The 20300-nt window shown below is 42.6% G+C and overlaps 1 protein-coding gene and 1 long non-coding RNA gene across 2 annotated transcripts in view; one reads left to right on the top strand and one right to left on the bottom strand.

Moving 5' to 3' along the window:
• LOC149308389 (phosphatidylinositol 4-phosphate 5-kinase type-1 gamma-like) overlaps positions 1–7637 on the top strand; it is a 55495-nt gene extending 47858 nt beyond the window's left edge. The window contains exon 21 of the mRNA XM_089536869.1: positions 2608–7637. Within this exon, the coding sequence (XP_089392995.1) occupies positions 2608–2610 (3 nt within the window). The 3' untranslated portion in view covers positions 2611–7637. The remainder of the gene's footprint in view (positions 1–2607) is intronic.
• Positions 7638–11088: 3451 nt separating this feature from the next.
• LOC149308388 (uncharacterized) lies at positions 11089–13781 on the bottom strand. Its single transcript, XR_016282201.1, has 3 exons — positions 13716–13781; positions 12201–12401; positions 11089–11133 (listed from the first exon to the last, which is right to left on the bottom strand). It is a non-coding gene; the product is annotated as an uncharacterized LOC149308388 (long non-coding RNA).
• Positions 13782–20300: the final 6519 nt, after the last annotated feature.

The following is a 20300-nucleotide window of genomic DNA, read 5'->3' as shown; positions in this document are numbered from 1 at the left end:
ATGTGGATGTAGGAACATTTTCAGTCACTGGTGGTTGGTGCCTTCCACAAAAGTGGGGCAGTGAATCCATGTCTTAATACAGGCTTTAAATGATTTGAATCCTGTTCCTAAATAGGTTCAGCACTCTGGAGAGCTCCTCCTTTAAAACTCTGCACAACCTAGATTTATCATCCACTGACACAGGATTTATCATCCACTGACACTCCTTTCCATTTTAAGATGCTATTTCACTTTTCCTTTCAGCCTTGTTGAAATGGATTTTGGCCCAGCATGGTGCCTGGGAGATTCTGGGAGGTTTAGTCCAAAAAGGACCTGTTCCTACTTCCCTAAAAAGAACATTCTACAGATCTCCCTCCTCTACTATATTACTTCACTTTAGTTCAAAAAGCTGTTTGTTGCATTAGGGCAGCGTCACCTGTTTATTATACGGCTGAGTGGGGCCCTGGAAGTTTCCCCAAAGCCGTATCCTGAAGGCATCTTCTCTGCATGGCCACAATCTGGAACATCTAGACACATCCCAGGCCTCACCCTTTGTCATTTTGAGCAAGTTGGGTGGATGCCTTCTGATGGCCAGTGAGATGTTCCAAATGCCCTCGCATGTCTAGATTCTGTAGATGTGAAGCCTGTCCACCACAAGACACAAGTTTTACTCTGTGGGGAAACCTACAGAGGTTGAGTTCTGGGTGCTATACACTACCCACTTCTGTCATAGCTAAGCCTTTGGTTGATGAAAAGAGGACTAGCCAAACAGGAGCTCCCTGCCCACATGCTCCCATTACCCATATGTTCCCCAGAACCCTCTTTTTCACCTTTCCCACTGGAAAGCAGATACACAAGTTAAACCAAAGTGCAAGCACTTTTTTCTTCCCACTGCCTGGAGAAGAAAGGAACCTGTGTGTGCGCTGAATAGCCAAAACCCATCTGAGACTTAACAGAGTCTTTGAGAAAGTTTTATTCTAAATAAGAAGGATTAAGTCAGGTTTCCGAGTGTCGTGTCTTGGAGCATCCTTCTCTAGACAACATGTTAGAACAGTGGTTCCCAACTTTTTTAAATGCCCCACACCCCTAGAAATGTTTGTTTAATGTTTGCACCCCCTACAAAACTAATAGGACATTTGAAGATGAAGAAGTCTACTTTCTAATTTTTAAACTTTGTATTGAACTACATACAATACTTCGAGTGAACAAGTTGAACTTTAAAAAAATAAAATTAGACTCCGTGCATAAGATGTCAATCTAAATTAAGCAGTTAGATTTTAATTTACTAAGAAGAATTGTAAGAGTCAACCTCGACTCATGGTGACCCTGTGGAGGAGGCATCTCCAAGACCCCTTGTCCTCCACTGCTCTGCTCAGGCCCTGCAGGCTCAGTCCTGGCCCCTCTCTGATTGAGTCTATCCATCTGGCATGTGGTCTCCCCCTCTTTCTGCTGCTTTTTACCTTTCTTTTCCAGTGATTCCTGGCTTCTCCTCATGTGGCCAAAGTACAACAGCTGCAGTTTGGTCATCTTGGCTTTGAGAGAGAGTTTGGGCTTGATTGATACTAGAACCCAAGAACTCTAGTTTGTCTTTTTGGCTGTCCATGGTGTCCTCAGCACTCTTCTCCAGCACCATATCTCAAATGAGTTGATTTTCTTTCTGTCAGCTTTCTTCCCTATCCAGCTCTCATATCTGTACATAGTGTTGGGGAATATGATGGCTCTCCAGTTGTATGAAGAAGGTATTTCCAATCAAAAGCCACATGCGCCCCACCAGAACCAAAAGTGTTCCCCCCCCCCAACCCTCACTGCTTTAAACAGCAAATAACACTTATTGCATAGTTTATTGTGGGTTTTTCATGCAATGTGGCCATGTTCTAGAAGAGTTTATTCCTGACGTTTCGCTCTTCTTGAACATGGCCACATAGCCCGAAAAACCCACCAAAAAAAACCTATGGATGCCAGCCATGAAAGCCTTCGACGTCAACACTTGTTGTGTTCTGGTACAGACAAGCCTTGGCTTGTTGCAACAACAAAAAATTGTGCAAACACTTGCCCACTGCTGCACTAGATAATGCACAAATGGCATTATCACAGCCTCCTTCCTGGAGAGACTTAACACTGGGAGAGGACATATGAAGCAGGACAGGCTCACCTCTGGGTATAGATTTGCATTTCTTTCTGCCACGGAAACAAATGCACTCTCTACAGTGCCCAGTTTAAGGGGTACAGTGTGCTCCTGATTAATTGACCCCAGGGCCTCTCCTCTTCCCTTGCATCTGTGAAAGCAACAAAGGATCTCTAGCATGTGTAGACTTGTTCAGTTTTTGGAAGCTCAATTTGACTGACAGCTGCTTTATTTTTTCTAACAGGAATGTCACCTGAGAGTTTTAGAGCACAAGCCCTATTGGGTTTGTTTATTCTGTCAATGTACAAAGGCCAACGTAGTCTGATTTTATCCCAAACAAATCTGTTTCTCCCCTGAGCCTCCCCCCCCCCCCCCCCCGGGTACAGCTGAATCTGCCAGTGCATGCTTTCACCTTCCTTGAGCGAAAACCCCAGGTAACTACCCAAGAGCCTTTCGATCTAGGCTGTTCCAGTAACTTCTTTCTCTCCCTCTCTCTCTCACAGTAACTTCTATGCAATTTCCCATCACCAACCCAAGAGGAGTGTGCTCCACCTGCCACCAGATTGAGGCATACCTTTTCAGCTGGCCCTGTCACCATTCTGACGGGAAGAAGCGGTGCTGGAAAGACAGAATGAAAAGCCGTGTTTAAGCGCATCTCATTCCTCCCTCAGTTCTCCAAAATGTGTATTTATACCTGTCTCAAACTGTTGCCCCATCAAGTACCCCTTGGGGCAGGGGAGGACACTGAAACTGAGCAGGGCAGAGAATTTTGGGTAGTGATACCATTTTCATCCTGAAGTGCCCTACTATAGCTACCTATCTGTATGTGATACTGTGAACTTCCTTTTTCTTCTTCTCCAAACCATGTATTTATTTCATTTCTCTTTGCATAGACATAGCACACATGTGTAAGAAGACAAACCTTTAGTTGACTGCACTTCTGGGGCCTCCTGGGAGAGGGAGAGAAGGCATTGTTGTGTTTGGCTAAGTATCCTGGATACTGGAGAGGAGGGGTCATCCCTCAAAGAGAGAAACCCAAAAACAGAAGGAGGGAAGCATGGCCCAAAGGGAAAGCTGGGGAAAAGCTGGCCACCAGTCTGGAGAACAAGCAGCCTTCAGTCAGATTGCTTAGTTGCAGCTGAGCTCAGCATGGAAGAACCTTGAAATGCACAACAGAGCTTCCCTGAAACTTCTCCAGTGTCTTTTTTGAGTTGAATTTTCTTTCCAAAGCAAGCAAACCCATTGACTAATGTGGGTTTACACAACAATAACAACAAGAACTCTGTTGGCTTCCTTTTGCTGGTGTGGCACTATGGAGATCCTGACTGGGGCAAAAAAAAATGGCATCTGGAGGTGGCTTAGAAAAGAACCCGTTTTCCTGGACTTGCCACCTACCACATTTGAATCACATTCTCAGAGAGTCCCTGACAAAAAAGCATGTTGCCGCTCCCAAAACATTTGCTCCCCACATTCTTCAAGCTGTTCTGATGTATCTCTTGTCCCACCTGCCAGATGTGCCAATAGCAGCTGGACCGGATCACAAGAGACTTGTGGACTTTGCCTTCATTTTGCATTCCATCCTGAAGCCAAGTCAGCCTGAGCTGCAGGTTGTGGCAAGCAGAAGACACAGCATGGACCTGTAGGAAGAGGGATGGATGGGCCTGACTCTGGTGGACAGCTTTGAACAAGGAATAGCTTCCCATCTAACAGTCTCAGGACAATCTATTCCATTTTTAGTGGTGAGGCAGCAAATGCAGCAGAGGTAGGCAGCTTGCGGCCTTCCAGATGTTGGTGGACTGTACTTCTAGCCCACATAGCTAATGATGAAAGTTGCAGTCCAGTCACATCCAGAGGGCTACTCATTCCTCACCATTGAGAATACAGATTCGGCAAATTTCCTGTCCCCCCCTAAAACCAACCCAGCTCCAATGTTTAAGGCACTAGGCTAGGGGATTGCTTAACACATCAAAAGAGAGGCAGGGTGACAATCCACTGAATTTGGGTGCACTTTTGCACCAAGCCAACCTTGAAACATGATGAAAATCATCACATTCTTGAGGCTGACAGCAGTTGCAGAAGGATGCATTCCACAGCTGTGAGCGCATTCTGTGTTGGGGTGTGTGTATGCGCATGGAACTCTCCTTTGATCAGATGTTCTTTTGTTACAAGGGGCGGGGGACAGCTGCTCAAAATAGCAGCTCTTCACAAAAGAAGAGGCTGCCTCATCAGTGCATCATTCAAAAGAAACCAGATCATGCTGCTCCATTCCAGATGGCTGGATAGCTGACTAGGAATGGCCTCCCCATTCAGTCCTAGTCATGTTCATCTTGACATGTTTCCGTCTCTGCAGATGTCCCACCCGTACGAAATGTCTTTTCCTTGTTCACTTGGGGAAAGCACACCACAAGGTGAGAAATGTTCCACTCTTCTTGTTGCAACCACAACTCCCAGCAGGCTGACCATACCACAGGCCAAACAGCACTTTTTGGAACTGAAAAGAAAAAAGAAAGCAGTACCACCCTTTGGAATTAGCTTGCCCAAAGCAGAGAGGCAAGCAAAGCATATTGTTTACTCTGCATCAAGTTGTAGCTTTGGAGGAGAATTTTTGGTCAAATTAGCAAGATAAAAGGACTCTTTAAAGAGCAAAATTTGAAGCTTCCATGGCCCACAAGGAGCCATAGAAATGCACCAAGCTTCCTGTAGATCTGCAGTTGAAGGATGGAGGCAATGAAAAGTCTCCTAGGGAATTAATACACATTTAATTCACCCAAGCACTCATTGCTTTATGGGGATGAAGTTTCTGAAAACACATTCAATGGAGACATGAGAGATTCATCCATTTTACCTGTAAACTCGGCTTAACAAACTGGGGACGGCTACCTGTTTATCTATTTATTTCATCATTCTTCTAGCTGGCAAAGTCTTTCTGCTTCTGTGTGGAAGAATCTCCTCCAATCCACTCATCTCCTTTGCCTCTGCCATCCTTAAGAGCGTCACTCAGCAAGATTTGGAGTTTTTTGGAACTCAGAATTGGGGCAGATTCTGGGGTTGCCTCTTGCTTTTGTGGCAGCAGCACAGAGCTTATTTGTGGCCAGTTAGGTCAAGCTGGAAAAGGAAGGCACCTCTCCCTCATGTCACTTACCATAAAGCACTCCAGGATAATGTTAAGATCCAGGGCCATAAAAACCAAGGTGATAATCCCCTTTCCAGGACTGCCAGTTTGCAATTCAAGAAGAGCAGTTACAACATCCAACCCCAAATCAGAGGGAAAATGCATCTGCCTCTCCACCACCTCCGGTGGAAAGAAAGATTGCCCCACGTTTGGACAGATCCTTAGAGATTTCGGCTGGTAGCTATGCCTCTTTTCCTCTGTGACATCCTGTGGACAGAGCCACCTCATCGGGGTTTGGATTCGAGTGTCTCTTATCGGAGTGGCTGAGCTTGGGATGTCCTCTCTTAGGCGGTGTAGCTTTTGACGGGGAAAAGAAAAACCCCTTCCAACGCAAGCCCACTTCGAAGGATGACCAACTTCTCTTCCGCATCCCTCCCCAAATTTCAGCAGAAGGACAAATCAGTTCTCAGGCCAACGTGGGGGAAACTATAGCTGATTTGACTATTTTTAGAAGTCTACATTAGACCCTACTGTGTTATGTATATAAATATATATATATATATAAATTTTTTATTATTATTTTTGTCTTGTTGCAAAAAAAAAAGGTCATTTTTGTTTTGAAACACCTGTCCTGTTAACGTACTGTTCGCTGTTGCTGGATCTTGCTTTTAAATGGCTTATTCGTTGGAGATTTCCTCCCCTTGCCATCTTGCCAGACATTTTGATCATTGTGTATGATGAAGCTCCGCGGCCACTGTGTAGTCGGATGTAAAACCAGAGGCTGTGTCTCGCTCTTTCTCTCTGTGGTCCAAAAGATCTGGATGACCTAGCTGGCAGCACTGTTGTGTATATACCGAACATATATACGCAAATGCATCCCAGAATAAAACCATTGCAGGTTTTTTCTCAGTGTTCCAACCCTGTAAATAACTTCTGAAGGATGTGATAATTATGCCCTCAGTTTGTCTGAACTTAGGGAAACCTGCAACTCTCCTCATTCTGGACTACTCTGCCCATCAACCCTGGCCAGTTGTCATGGACTGTGGGATGGGTTGTTCCAGACCATCTAGAGAGAACCAGCCCAGCCTGCCTACCTCTAGTCTGGATTTTGGGAGCATGGACTAATGCAGTGGCTCTCTAGACCTAAACCTCACCCTACTCTACCCATGACCATGGCCCCCATGCTCAGGGAGTGCGGGAGTTGTAGTCTAAAACATCTGGATAACCTGGGTCCAAGAACATTGTCCAACATATCATTGGCCTGACATGCCATCTTAGATGGGAATTAACATTTGGAGTGCCACAGGTCCCCTGCAAAGTGTGTGCCCTATGGGCTGGATGTGGGCTCCCAGGTTTTTTTAAACATATTTTTGACCCTAAATACCACCATTTTGCCATATTTTATGCCCATGGGCTATTTTAGAGCCAGGATGGGTTTGTTTTTTTCTTCTTCTAAAACTGAAAACAGTGGGAAGTGCTTCTGGTCACTTCTGGTTGCTATAAACAGGCCTTTCCTATACCTAAAATGCCCAGGGGAACCCAAAATGTGGTAAAACTACTCCCTGTTTATGGGACCAAAACTGATTGGATTTTTTTTCCCCCCAAGGTGGGAGTATGGGTCTCCAAAATGTCTGTTGGAAGGGCTAATGCAGTTCATCTTCTCAAAACCTCTTCCTGAAACCCAAAGTTTGTACTGTTGAGGGCCTTTAAATGTTGCATTTTTGTTCTGGAGAGAGTATTCTGAAAATACATCCTTTCTCTTACCTCAACAGTGATTAAGACGGGACCCTCTGGGCATAAGTGAGCTCCTACCTCTCCTGCCTTGATGGGGTTGATGGGAACTGAGTGGTTGCAGGTCTCCCATAGCTCTGCTCTGTCCATCGGGAGACCTTTCCTCAATTGGCATGTGATGATTTCCGCTTTGTGGCATTGCTTCTCCCTTCCCCGGAGTTGGCGTCTGCGTCTGCCTGTGGAGCCCCTGACCTCCCGGATCGATCCATGGTGCTCTTCCCTTCAGCGACAGACTCTCCCAGGGCTGCCTCCATCCCATCCAAGCTGTGTCCAGGTCTAACACTGGGTGTGATCCCTTTGGAATTAAGTTACATCCAGCGTGGCTGTCCTCATTGCCATTGTTTTTACTATGTAATTTATTATCAAACATTTATTTAAGACAATTTTAGTATCTTCTCCTGCCTGGTAGTCAGTGGACAATCCATTAAGCTTGAGGTTATCGTCTGTCCCCCCCCCCCTTCCCCGTCTCCCGCTACCCTGCCTCCCCCCCAAATTTCCCTGATCTGCAACCAACTTCCATATTGATATATATAGAATCATGCAGAAAAGAAGTCTCATATACAGTGTTCCTCTTTAGACATTCCTTTCTCCCTGCCTTTATTTTTTGGAAATACCTAATAAAATAGGATGGTTCAATCGCTTTGGGTTGTGCTTCATTCATTTCCTTTCTTCTTTGTCTTCTTAGGGCGTTAGCCACTGAAAGAATGGTTTGAGCTGATCAGTCAATAAACCCTGCAGCGTTGTATTTTATTGTTCTTAACTGTGGTTTTCCAATCATGGGAGAGAGGAAACCATCTCTGAAGGGCAAGAAACATCTTTTTGTACAAATATATAATTCTAGGCATGCCTAGAGACCACCGTGGCGGCCCTTGTGCTCTCCTCCAACTCTACTATATAGAGTACTTAAGATATACATAAAACTAGATATAGAGTACATAAGATTTCCTAGCCGCCAGGTTTTCCAAATTCTTTACCACCAATTGTCTCTTTTAAGGTCCTGTGTCTTCTAGCATTGATCCGCTTCTAGTGTTGTTGCTGCTGTTAAAAGCAATATTCACTTCCTATGTTTGAATTGGCTCTTGATGTAAAGGGACAGTGGGATGAGAGCAGGACAGAAGGAAACAGTCTGCTTGGTAATCTCCAATATTTGGTATAAAACTGCAAACCAGAAGTGTCTGACTTTTGGACAGTAAAGCCACCCGTGTTTATATGAGCCCAAATCTTGACATCCCCTCCAGCATCTTCCTGGACATCTGAGATCATTATATAAGTGTTCAGTACCATTTGTGTGTTACTTTCCCAAATCACATTTCCTATGGCGATAGCTGGACAAGATGTGTACGGTTGGTTATTCCCCCCAGATGTGAGACCAGTTGGAATCAGACATTGTGACATCCAAATCTGATTGCCATAATATTCATAGATTTGCCTGTTCCTATATGTTATTTCAGTTACGTATTTAGATATATTTGGTACTCTATGCCTATCCTCAGTACATGGTTTTTCATAAAAGGTTAATTGTGTCGGAGCTTCATTTCTATTATATGGAGCCCCAAGGGCTGTCCCAGAGAGAAGGGGCAGGTTTATTCTCCGCTGCTCCAGAGGGTAGAATCAGATACAATTGTTGTAACCTACAGAGTAGATTTTCATTAAACACTAGAAGGAACATTTTGAGAGTTAAGAGAAGTTGGGGAATGGTGAGGGTCTCTAGATGTCTCCCAAAAGAGGCTGATGAGCGCACACACTTTTGCACTTTGAACTCAGTTTAGGTATAGATTCTTAACTGAGCAGGAGGTTGGACTTTATGGCCTTGGGCACCCTTTCCAATTCTAGTAATATTAGTATTACTATATCTAGTATTGTATTAAATAGAATTTCCAGGGATGCCCATTTGAATCCAGGATTCAATACAGGATTTGAATACAGGCTCCTGTAATATAGCAGAGCTTTTAGCAGGATGAGGAACTGCGTATCCGGTGACAGGAATAAAGCGGGACATTTGTCTGCCCCTGGAACGCCTGCAGGAAAAATGACTGAGTCTTGTGGCACCCGAAAAATACTATGACGTGTTATTTGGCAAAACGCTTTACCAACTATTCCTGCTCCATTTTACATCTTTATTGTGAACGATCCCAAATAATTCCTTTTCAAAGCAACTGTGGGATTCCAATATAGCTCTTTCTGAGACCTCTGATTAAAATGCCTCCAAGATGTGATGGACTCAAGGGATGTATTTGGAGATCTGAGTGTAGACATCGGGGTACTTCCCAGATCCACATCTCTTCCCGTTGAAGGAGACGATACCATGTACTCCAGTCCCACAAACCAGAGGTCCTCCAGAGTCTCCCTGGAAAATCAATAAGTGCTGTGAGTACCAGACCATGGAAAACCTGAGCCATGGAAGCTACTGGGATATAGTAGAGGTCGTAAATTACATATTGTATTTGTGTTAGGCTGGCTCCTTGGCTTGTGTCCTGCTTGGCCATGCCCTCATGTAAGTCCTACTCTCTCAGCCTCATAAGAAAGCAAACTCCCTGTTTGTGTTGTTTGTTCGAGACACTTTAGAGTGTATTGTGTTCTATTGTTTATTGCATTGTATTGTGAGATATTATATATTTGTTTAATAAAAATTATACGTGTGTGTGTGTGTAACCTGGACCTATGTTCACCATAACACAGGCCCAGGTTACATACATACACACACACACACACACACACACACACACACACCATGGTCTATAGTGTGTGTGTGTGTGTAATTGCAACTTTGCATATATGTGTGTGCGCACACGTGCAAAGTTGCAATTATATATATATATATACACACATACTATAGATCATAGTGTGCGTGTGTGTGTGTGTGTATGTGTATGTATATATATGCAAAGTTGCAATTCTAACCACAGGACTGCAAGGCAGGAAGGAATTCCAAGCCCTTGGGGGACCCCCTTGGATTGCAATAGCAGCCCCACATTGCTAGGAAAGCCTGGAAAGGCATCCTGAGCACAGAAAGTGAGTCTTGAGCCAGTTTAAATTCATGCATCTAGTGGGCATCTAGATGAGAACTTTGCAATAAAGACCTATGCTGCATCAGAGTGCTTCCCTTAGGAAGCAAATGAGAGGAAGCTGTTTTCATTGTTCTAGAGTCACATAACTGAATCTATGGACCAGTCTCGGATTCCAGTCCTCCTTCCACATGCAGTCCTCCATTCCTGTTTTTCCAGCGCAAAATCCCTTCCAACGTCCTAGGCTACCTTTTTCCTGTCTTGAACCCTGAAGTTATGTTTAGCTGGTGTAGTGATCTGAGCTCAGCCATGGAAAACCAATGGATGCTAGACTTGGGGCAAGTCACAGTCTCTCAGCCTTAGAGGAAGGCAATGGCAAACCTTGTCTGAAGAACCTTGTCTGTTGCCCTAAACCAGAGTCAACTTGAAGATATGTGAATTGCCTCTCCTGGAAACTTTCACTTCAGTTATAACACTTTGAAACCAATGTTTAACTGCCAGGGTTCTATATTATGGAATCCTGGGATTGGTAGTTTGGTGAGGTACTTAGAATTGCTAAGCACTGGAGTGCAGCTTTGGTGCAGCTTCCGGATTCTTAGGATGCATGCATCATTTAAACAGCAGCATACCTCCAAAGAGACCCCAAGCAGCTTTATTTTGGCAGTCTGTAACAGGCCTTTGATTGGCCAGAACTCATTTGTTTTAAACAATAGAAAGCTTCTGCTACAATAGTTTTAGTTTTCAGAGCACCACAGATGACCCTACAGCATCTGTTTTTGAAACCAAAACGTATCTATCATGCGGCGTTGTTAATAAAATGTTTTTAATCTATACTGTCTGTTGTTCGGTAATCTGGGGCAAAAGACTATACAGGAAAGATGGTCTAATTCATTTGATCCAATGGAGAGTCTTCATTTTATTTAACCTGCTTTTCTGTTCTTGAGTAGCTGGGCACTACATTGAACTAAAAGACTACGTAGATTTACTGCTAAATGAAATTGGACTTACTCCTGATCAAAGTATCTGGACTGTTTCATGCTTGCCATATCGGCTTTGGCAAGTTGAGTTTTGAGGTCCTCGATTTCCTCCTTATACAATTCAGCACCTTTATTTAGCTGGGCCTAAATTTAGAGAGAGAGAGAAAGAACACATCAAGCAAGGAGGGAAAAGCTGTGACTTATTCCTGTTCCTGGGTCTGTAAAATAAATAGATACATGCATTAACTTTGTTATCCCTACTATAAACTATTGCATATACTAAAAATGAACTAAGGGTCGTTACGTGGTTGAAATTACACCAGCGGCGTTCGAATGGGAGCTATAATGAGGCTTGAGGAAACCCTACGTTTTCCAGATATGTAGTTTAGTTTTGGATGAAGGATTCTGGGAGTTACGGTGCAAAAAGGTAACGTTTCCAAACTCTGGAAATTTTGGTAAAGGAGTGCTGGACAATTACATGGGAGAGAATTGGCCAGTTTCCATCTTCTAGCATTCTTGTAGGCCAAGCCCATGAACCTTCTCCCAAATACTTGGATTTATTCAAGTCTGTCCCAAAATGGTGACTGACAGTGACATTGTGTCACTTCCTGTCATCATTTGGAGATGAACCCAGACCGGAACAGTGATATTTGGAGGTGCTGGGAAGTTCTGGGGCGCCTTTTTGTGGCTGGGGGTGTTTTTGCGTGTGTTGGCGTTTGCATGGGTATTCTTGCATGTGTTGCACTGCAAGAGTAATCCAACTTGACGCCACTTTAATTGTCATGGCTCCATCCTATGGAACCTTGTTGTTTGTTGTGGCACCAGAATGCTTTGACTCATGAAAGTACAAATCCCAGAATTCCGTAGCAATGAAGCGTGACAGTTATAGTGGTATCCAAGCTCAATTATTTATCTAGTGCAGATTCAGCCCTTATCTGGGTTTTTGTGTGTGGATAAAATAGGCTCTCAAATCATACCTCTTACAAAAATAAAATGGGGGTTGGGTTGGGGGTTCTTGGGGAGACTGGCAGGAGGCATTAGGTGACACAAAAGCTGGGTTCAGAGGCTAGATGGCCACACTTTGTCCATCCCTGCAGTGAAGTCAGATTTGCCCAAGGCTGGTTTCAGACCCAAACATCTGGCACCAAGAGAACAAATAAGATAATATCTCACTGAGGTTAAGCATCCTAAAAGTGTTTTAGTCCCCATACCTTTGCAGTATTTTGGAGCAATTTTTCCTGAAGCTGGCCATTTTCTGCTTTAAGGCTCTCCAAATCCTCCTGAAGCTTCTTTCTTTCTTCCTGAAGCAAAGAAGTCTCCCTTGTTAGTTGCTGCACTTTATCCGCTTGGTCTCTAAGTTCAGCCACCAATCTTTCCTTTTCACTAATATGCAAGCTTAATTCTTCTTTCAGCTACCAAGACAAAATGGCACAGAGCAGACGAATATCACTAACCATCTTAAGTTTGTCCGATTAGACCTTCTGGTAATCTGTTGTCACGAGGAAAGTTACAGTAACCTAAATGCAGAAATAACCCTAGTTGTCTTGGAGTAGGTCCCTTTCCTTGGGACCTACTCCAAGAACTCTCCCCAACAAACATACAAATGTATATTCTCCTTCATCATCTCCTTCTGTAGAACCATTCATTATAACTAAATTTAACTTATGAGATAGTTCTGTAAGATAAAGACCAGCCCAATTACATCCTTTATCTTTTGACTGTCTATGGGGAAGGACTAAGCCTAAATCTATTTCAGGCTGAGCAAGGTGGAAATGATCATACAAATCTGCCTCGGTGGGACCAATTCTTGCATTAAAGTCTCCAGCCAATATCAGGGGAACTTCAGGATGTTGAGCTAATGTATTAGTAATGTAGGTTTCTAATTTTAACCATGTGTTTTTTAACACTTCTTTTTGATGTATAGGAGGTAGATAAACATTTATTATTAGCAGCCAAATATCATTAAATCTGACTAGTAAGGAAGAGGCCAAATTTGCTAATGGTGGGATGGAAAGAGAAACATGTTTAATGCTTGTCGAAATCAGAATGGATACAAAGAGAACATTTAATTGTCGCTTTGAAAAGGTGCAAGGATATATGGGAAGTAATTAAAGGGCAAACTGTACTTCCTCAAAGCTTTCAAGAGTTCAGTTCCTCCATTTTTGTTCTTTAACACCTAGGAAACCAGGTGTGGACACACACAACTCCATCTTGCATGTTATCTGTGTTTGTCTTACAGCATCATCACAGAATCTGCTTTGAGGCTATATTTTTTTTTGGGGGGGGGAGGAAAGGTAAGCATTAGTAAAATGTAAATGCATTAAAAAAAAGATACTTGGTAGTTTGCAATATTCAAATAGGCAACCTGATACCCTCTAGATATTTTGGATATTTGGACTCTCGTCAGAGCAGTGAGCACGACTGATGATAAGGCATTATGGAAGATGTAATTCAAAGCATCTGAAAGGCATGAGGCTGCTAATCCCATCTTTAGAAACATTCTCTACTATCAGATGAACACACTGTCAATGAGGGATTGCACATACATTTCATGCACATCCAGTTAGATCAGAGGTGAATCTGCAACCCACTAGATGTCTGAGTACTACATCTTTCAGTTCCAGCATGTCCAGTGGTTAAAGATAATGGGACATGTACCGCAACAACAGACAGAACAGCATGGGTTTCCTTTTCCTTGGTGTACACAAAATGTATTGTTTCCTTACTTTCTCTCTTACTTGTTCATTTGCTTCCAATTTCTGAAGCAAATTTGTCTTCTCATCAATCATGTTATTCATATTACTAATCTTCTCTTCCTGATGTCGTATTTGTGCCGGCAAGATCTCCATTTGTGTCTCAGCCTTCAAAAAAAGGATAAATAATAATGTTGAGTTCAACTAGATGGAAACTCACTAAGAAATATATTATTTAGCGTATCACCTGCACTTCCAGTTGCTAGAACCAAATAGACAAAATTATGAAATAAAATGCTAAACACAGAATTATTCTTCTGAGATCCATCTACTGTTACTTATTTTCAAATAAAGATGATTAAGAATGGAGTACTTTAAATATGGAATCCTTTTTAATGGTTGTATTTTCTTACCTCTTGCTTCAGCGTCTTCTGAAGTTCTGAAGACCAAGACTCCTTATCTCTGATTTCTCCTTTCAGTTCTGCGACCATTTTGGTATGCGCTTCAATGGCAGCGTGAGCATGTTGGAGTTGCTCCTGCAGTTCCAAATTTCGTGCAAGCGTCCTTTCTATAGTCTTACTCAGACGATGGACAGTTTGAATCATGCTGACCTTCTCAGACTGAAGACTCTCTACTGTGATTTTCAGACAGGCATTTTCCATGGTAATAGATCTCATATCCTCCACAGTAGTGTGAAGCTTCTGAGACAACTCAGCTTTTTCCTTCTCCATGGCTTCCATTTTAGACTTCAACTGTTCCATTTCACCCGACCGTCTTTCATCTTCCTGACTCTGTTCTTCTTTCAATTCAAGGCTTTGCTTCTGGCGAAGGCACTCTTCCTCTAGTTTTTTAATCTAAAAACAGATTTTGGAGACAGGTCAAGTAAAAGTACTCCTCATTTCTTACTCATTTTTATGCAGTTTTTGCCCCTTAAGGAGCACTGAAAATGCCCAAATCCAGAGCTTGGAAACAATATCTTTTTTGATCTATCATTCCAACAATCTCCCAGGCAACTTGGCCTGTTCCCATATTGGCTAGAGCAGTGATGGAGAACCTTTTACAGACCGAGTGCCCAAACTGCAACCCGGACCCCACTTATTTATTGCAAAGTGCCACATCCCTCTGACTTTCTAGTAAGAAACTCTGGCAAACTCTGTGCTAAGGCAATAGCATGTGTGCCCACAGAGAGGGCTCTGAGTGCCACCTCTGGCACGTGTGCCATAGGTTCGCCATCACTGGGCTAGAGGATGCTTGGAGTCGTAGGGTAAAAACGCTTTTCTACATACATTATCTCCAAATGTTTTTGCAGGCTGTCTGCACTGGAACATGGTGACATTGGCCTGTTACAGACTGCCAAAATAAAGCTGCTTTGGGTCTCTTTGGAGGTATGCTATTTAAATGATGCATGGGTCCTAAGAGTCCGGAGGTCGCGCCAAAGCCACACTCCATTCCTAAGCACTGGAGGGCAGCTTTGGTGCAGCTTCTGGATTCTTAGGACCCCTGCATCATTCAAATAGCATACCTCCAAAGAGACCTGAAGCAGCTTTATTTTGGCAGTCTGTAACAGGCCTTAGTTCCTACCCTAAATCCTAAGTGGAATCCTTGCCTCAAGAACTTAAAAGCCCTCCATCTATTCCCAGGTTAAGGTCAGCGTTTAGTCCCTCACTTTCATTTTGACTTTCCCAATGGTTACTTTTCTTCTGAAGCAAATCTGATTCTTAAAATAGCAAAGGAGAATCAGCTCTCCCTCTTGCTTAGGACCATTAGATAAGTAAGTGAAGCAGTCACCACAGGCATTGTATTTATTTATATAAAGTATAATAATAAATTGATTCAGAGTGTTAAAAAAGGCAGTTGGCATATATATTTATTCTATTTTTAATGCCAGTGAGTGAGACAACTGGTACTAGGATTTCCAGCTTCGTATCAAAATTAATGTGGCTCTATGCACCTGGACTGATAGGGAAAGGGTGCCATTTACTGCTCTGCCTCAAGAGAGCAAAATGTCTTTGACCAGGTCCTAATCCTACTTACCTTTAAGGTTGTTTCTTTCTCAAGATCTCTGAATGATTCTCTCTCTATTTGGAGAACGTCACACTTCTGCCTCAAGTCATCTCTTTCCTGGGTTAAGGCTTCCCTCTCCTCTTCACTGTCACAAAGTCTTTGGGCCATTCCCAGTTTCTCCATCTTTTCTACCTTTAACTCTTCTTGCAGTTGGTCCATCCCATTCTGTTTCCACTGGGATTCACAGAGCAACTTCTCCATCTCTCTCTCTTCGTCTTGCAACTCTTCCATCTTAAGAGACAGCTTGAAAATAGAAGAATTTTTGTAGCTAGCCATAGAATCGTAAGGCAATTCTAGGTCAATCTGTAGCCTTGGACTTAGATATTCCATTTATATCCTGCCCTTTTTCTCAGCACAAGAGGGCTTTTTGGATATCAAATGTTTCAAAACAATTTGTGCACTCATTTCTCCCACCACTTCTTTTCTTTTAGAAGTAGATGTCTCTCTCCCGCCCCACTTCTTATCCATTCATTTCACCTCTTGCTGTCTGTTTTGTGCCAATTAAATATTACTACACAAGGGTTTCCAGATCCTGTGACAATTTTGCTGCTTCAGTATTGGTGGGAAAGCTATGGCCCTCCAGATGTTGCAGTTTTAGAACTATCCCTGGCCTTCTCCCATGCTAGTTAGTAGAGGTCCTGGAGTTAACTGTATTCTTCAAGAATTGGGAATCAGACTCAGAATTCATTACCAATCTACTGCAAATCACTGAACAATCTACTAGTAGATCCAACTGTTCTTTGATCTATTCTTAACTTAGACGAATATGTATAACCAAACCAATCCTTTTATAGGCCTGTTACAGACAGCCAAAATAAAGCTGCTTCGAGTCACAGTGGAGGTATGGTGTTTCAATGATGCATGCGTCCTAAGAGTCCAGAAGCCGCACCAAAGCCACGCTCCAGTCCTTAGGGATGGAGCGTGGCTTTGGTGCGACTTCTGGACTCTTAGGACGCATGCATCATTGAAACACCATACCTCCACTGTGACTCGAAGCAGCTTTATTTTGGCTGTCTGTAACAGACCATAGATATCTTACCTGTTGCTTCTGTCCTTCAACAATGATTCCTAGAGATTGTTTGACATCAAACATTTGTGACTCTCGCTCTGCAATGATTTTTTTCCAGTTCTTTAATGCGATTCCTATTAAATGCTTCAGCAACATACTAGTTTCCCCCCTGCAAGCTTTATCAAGATATTGGACCGTACACATCCATGCATCAAACAGGATGAACACGAATGACCCTTTCACCCAACGGAATTTGAAATGTTGAACCATTCCCCTGCCAAACCCAACTTCTAACTGTAATGCTATCATTGAAAGAACTCACCAAGTGAGAGACCATTACAGCTCCTTCGTAGCTTGAGCTGGAAGTATCTTTTTCCTTACTTTCAATGATCTTCAAGAAAAAGCAAGCAGAGCCAAGTTAACACTGTCACATATTACAGGCTGACAAGACTGTTTATCATTATGGTATAGTCTGTGGGGAAACACGAAGGCCATTTACCTCTTCCCAAGGGTTTATTTCAGTGGCAAGCAAAAACATCGCTTTTCACCAAATCTTTGAGGCCAGTAATTGCAGCTTGATTAGTTGTGGATTTCTGTTTCAGAGAATGTTATTTACACTACGTTATGTTTTCCCCAATTATCTTAAATTGCTTTAAAATATTTATTTGTCTGTTTTGTGTTTTTTTTTGATACAAAGCAAGATATCAGTACTTTCAGAAACAATCTGTTTGACAATCTCCAAGCCATGTGAGTGAACACTAGCTAGTTATAATGGATGGTATCCAATCCAGTTCTCCTGCTAACTGTTTCTATAAGTAGAATGGAGAGCATAGTTCCCCCTCCCTCTGCACACCAGCATTGGAAATTGTGCAGTCTTGGCCTGAAACTCCCAGAAGACCTAATCAGCATCATCAACGATGAGGGATGCTGGGAGATACAGTCCAAGACAAGAGGTGGTCCTGTTCAGTTGAAAGGCAGATCCGGCAATAGGGATTCAGTCTGTGTTAGGTGGGGGTTACACACCCCTTGAAGATGCAGGTTTTCAGTTAGGGTTATGGACTCAGCTTTGAACTTCAAGGTCCAGGCTTCTGTGGTGACAGGAGTGTTTTTGCACATTTAAAGCCTGTGCGCTAACTATGTCCATTCCTTGAGGTGTCAAGACCTGTCCATAGTTGTACATGCTTTAGTTATAGCCCATTTGGACTATTCTAATGCACTCCTCCTTTGAAGGAGGGTTAGAAATTTCAGCTTGTACACAGAGTTGCATTAATTGGAAGTTACAGGGACCATAGCACTCCAGTTTCACTAGCTGTCAGTTTGTTTCCAGGCACCATTTAAACTGATGGTTATGATCCATAAAGCCTGATATGGCTCAGGTCCAGGCTATATGGCACAACACATCTCCCTCTATGAGCCATGCCTGGGCCTTGAGATGAGGACAAGCCCTTCTCTCAGTCCCATCATCCTCACCAACACATGAAGGGTTGGTGGGGATGTGAGAAAAGGCCTTCCACGCTATAAATCACTTCCAAAGGAGGCCAGAAAGTCCCCTACAATCATCCTTCTACTAGTAGGCAAAGATATATTTATTCCAGCAGTTTTTTGGAATAAAAGCCAAAATGTTTTAAAAATGGAAAGTTTTAAGAATGTACTATATATGTCGTAATGTTTTAAAGTGAACTGCTTTAATTGCTTTTTATCTTTCACTTATCTCTGTAAGTGTCATTTTAAATCATTTTAATATTGTCAGTAATTTGATTAATTCCTTTTTAACGTTCACTTTTTTGTTTTTGTTTATGTGCTTTTAACTGTATTGGTTTTGAAGTTGGAAGCTGCCTTGAGTGCCAGTTTGGAATAACAGCAGGATATAAATACATATATTATCACTAGTTATTATTAGCCAGTTACATGCCAGATCAATAATATTGTGACGGGATGAATTCAATAAAGTAAATTCAATAAAAGAACTTACCATTGTGAAAACTGTATGAGAGCGGCTGCTTCGTTCATTCATTTTTGTCTTACCATAGTGCCTGTTTTCTGTACAGAAGATCACAAAAATGTGTTATCCTCTTTTCCAAAATATCAAAGAGACCTTCTGATGTCTCAGAATTGCACAGACATGCATTTGTACACATTAAGCCACAAAAGAAATATTGAATCTTACTTTCGCCTTTCTGTATCCAGTTCAGCGCTTCCTCTGGAGATATTACCACTTTCTCACCCAGATGTTCAACGAAAATTGTCCTCTGCAAGAGTTTTTAAAAACTAGATTTAGAACATTCTTATGTTAAAATGCCCTGCATTAAGACTTATTTGTGAGCAATATAAGATTAAACAAAGATATTTAAGGCAATGCACTAACAGGACATCTAATGCAATACATAATCAGTTTTGAGAACATGAGAGTTTATTAGTGCAAAAGCAAGGAAGTATTAAAAGATGGGTAGCCATCAGTAATTTTTGAACAACCAGCATTTTATCTTCCAAATTACTCCAGTATTTCTGTATATACCAGTGGTTCCCAAATTTTCTAATGCCGCGACCCTTTAATACAGTTCCTCATGGTGTGGCGACCCCCAACCATACAATTATTTTCATTGCTACGTGCAAATATGTGTTTTCTGATGGTCTTAGGCGACCCCTTTGAAAGGGTCATTTGACCCCCAAAGAGGTCCCGACCCACAGGTTGGGAACCACTGGTATATACAGTCACCCCTCCATCTTCACGGACCCCCCGTGAAAATGGAAACCCGTAGATATTCAAGCCCTATTGACTTGAATAGCGGTGCCCCCCTGCGGACACCTGAGAACGGGCACCCCATTTTAAGTGCCTCCGTTTGCCCCTCACAAGTAAGTGAGGGATGTGGATTCAAAGTCCACACAAACAGAGGGACAGCTATATTATAATATGATATATAATACAGGAGATTCTCTAGCCTTGATGTACTTACATCAATGTTTTCATGAACAGCTAATGGTCTCTTTTCGCTAATGTCACTGCACAGTAGGTCTTGAACAGTTTCATTGCGAATATCCATATACGATATACGGAGTAGGAATTCTCTGCCTTGAATCTAAAGATTAAGAGAATACATGCGTCAGCTTGCTTGAAGATGTTTCCCCCCACCCTATAAGTCAGTGATGGCGAACCTATGGCACGCCTGCCAGAGGTGGCACTCAGAGCCCTCTCTGTGGGCACATGTGCTGTCGCCCCAGCACAGAGTTTGCCAGAGTTTGTTACTAGAAAGCCAGAGGGACATGGCACTTCGCAATAAATATGTGGGTTTCGGGTTGCAGTTTGGGCACTCGGCCTCTAAAAGGTTCACCATCACTGCTATAAGTGAAGCCTTAACATCAATTCCATTATTTATTTATTTTTGCGCAATGATGGATACAAATCAATCTTAGCGGTTGGAGTACCATTCCTAACATTCGCAACCAACAATCAGGAACGGTGATGATTGTACTCCAACAACTTATGAGGACCTAACATTAGGATACCTTAGGAGAAAGGAGATGGAACCAGTTTATTACTTCCAGGA

This window comes from Sceloporus occidentalis, unplaced genomic scaffold (genome assembly GCF_023333645.1).
Source record: "Sceloporus occidentalis isolate IW3139 unplaced genomic scaffold, rSceOcc1.0.p SCAF_8, whole genome shotgun sequence".
NCBI lineage: Eukaryota > Metazoa > Chordata > Lepidosauria > Squamata > Phrynosomatidae > Sceloporus > Sceloporus occidentalis.
Note: the sequence above shows the minus strand (reverse complement) of the source record. Positions and strands in the feature narration are given on the sequence as shown.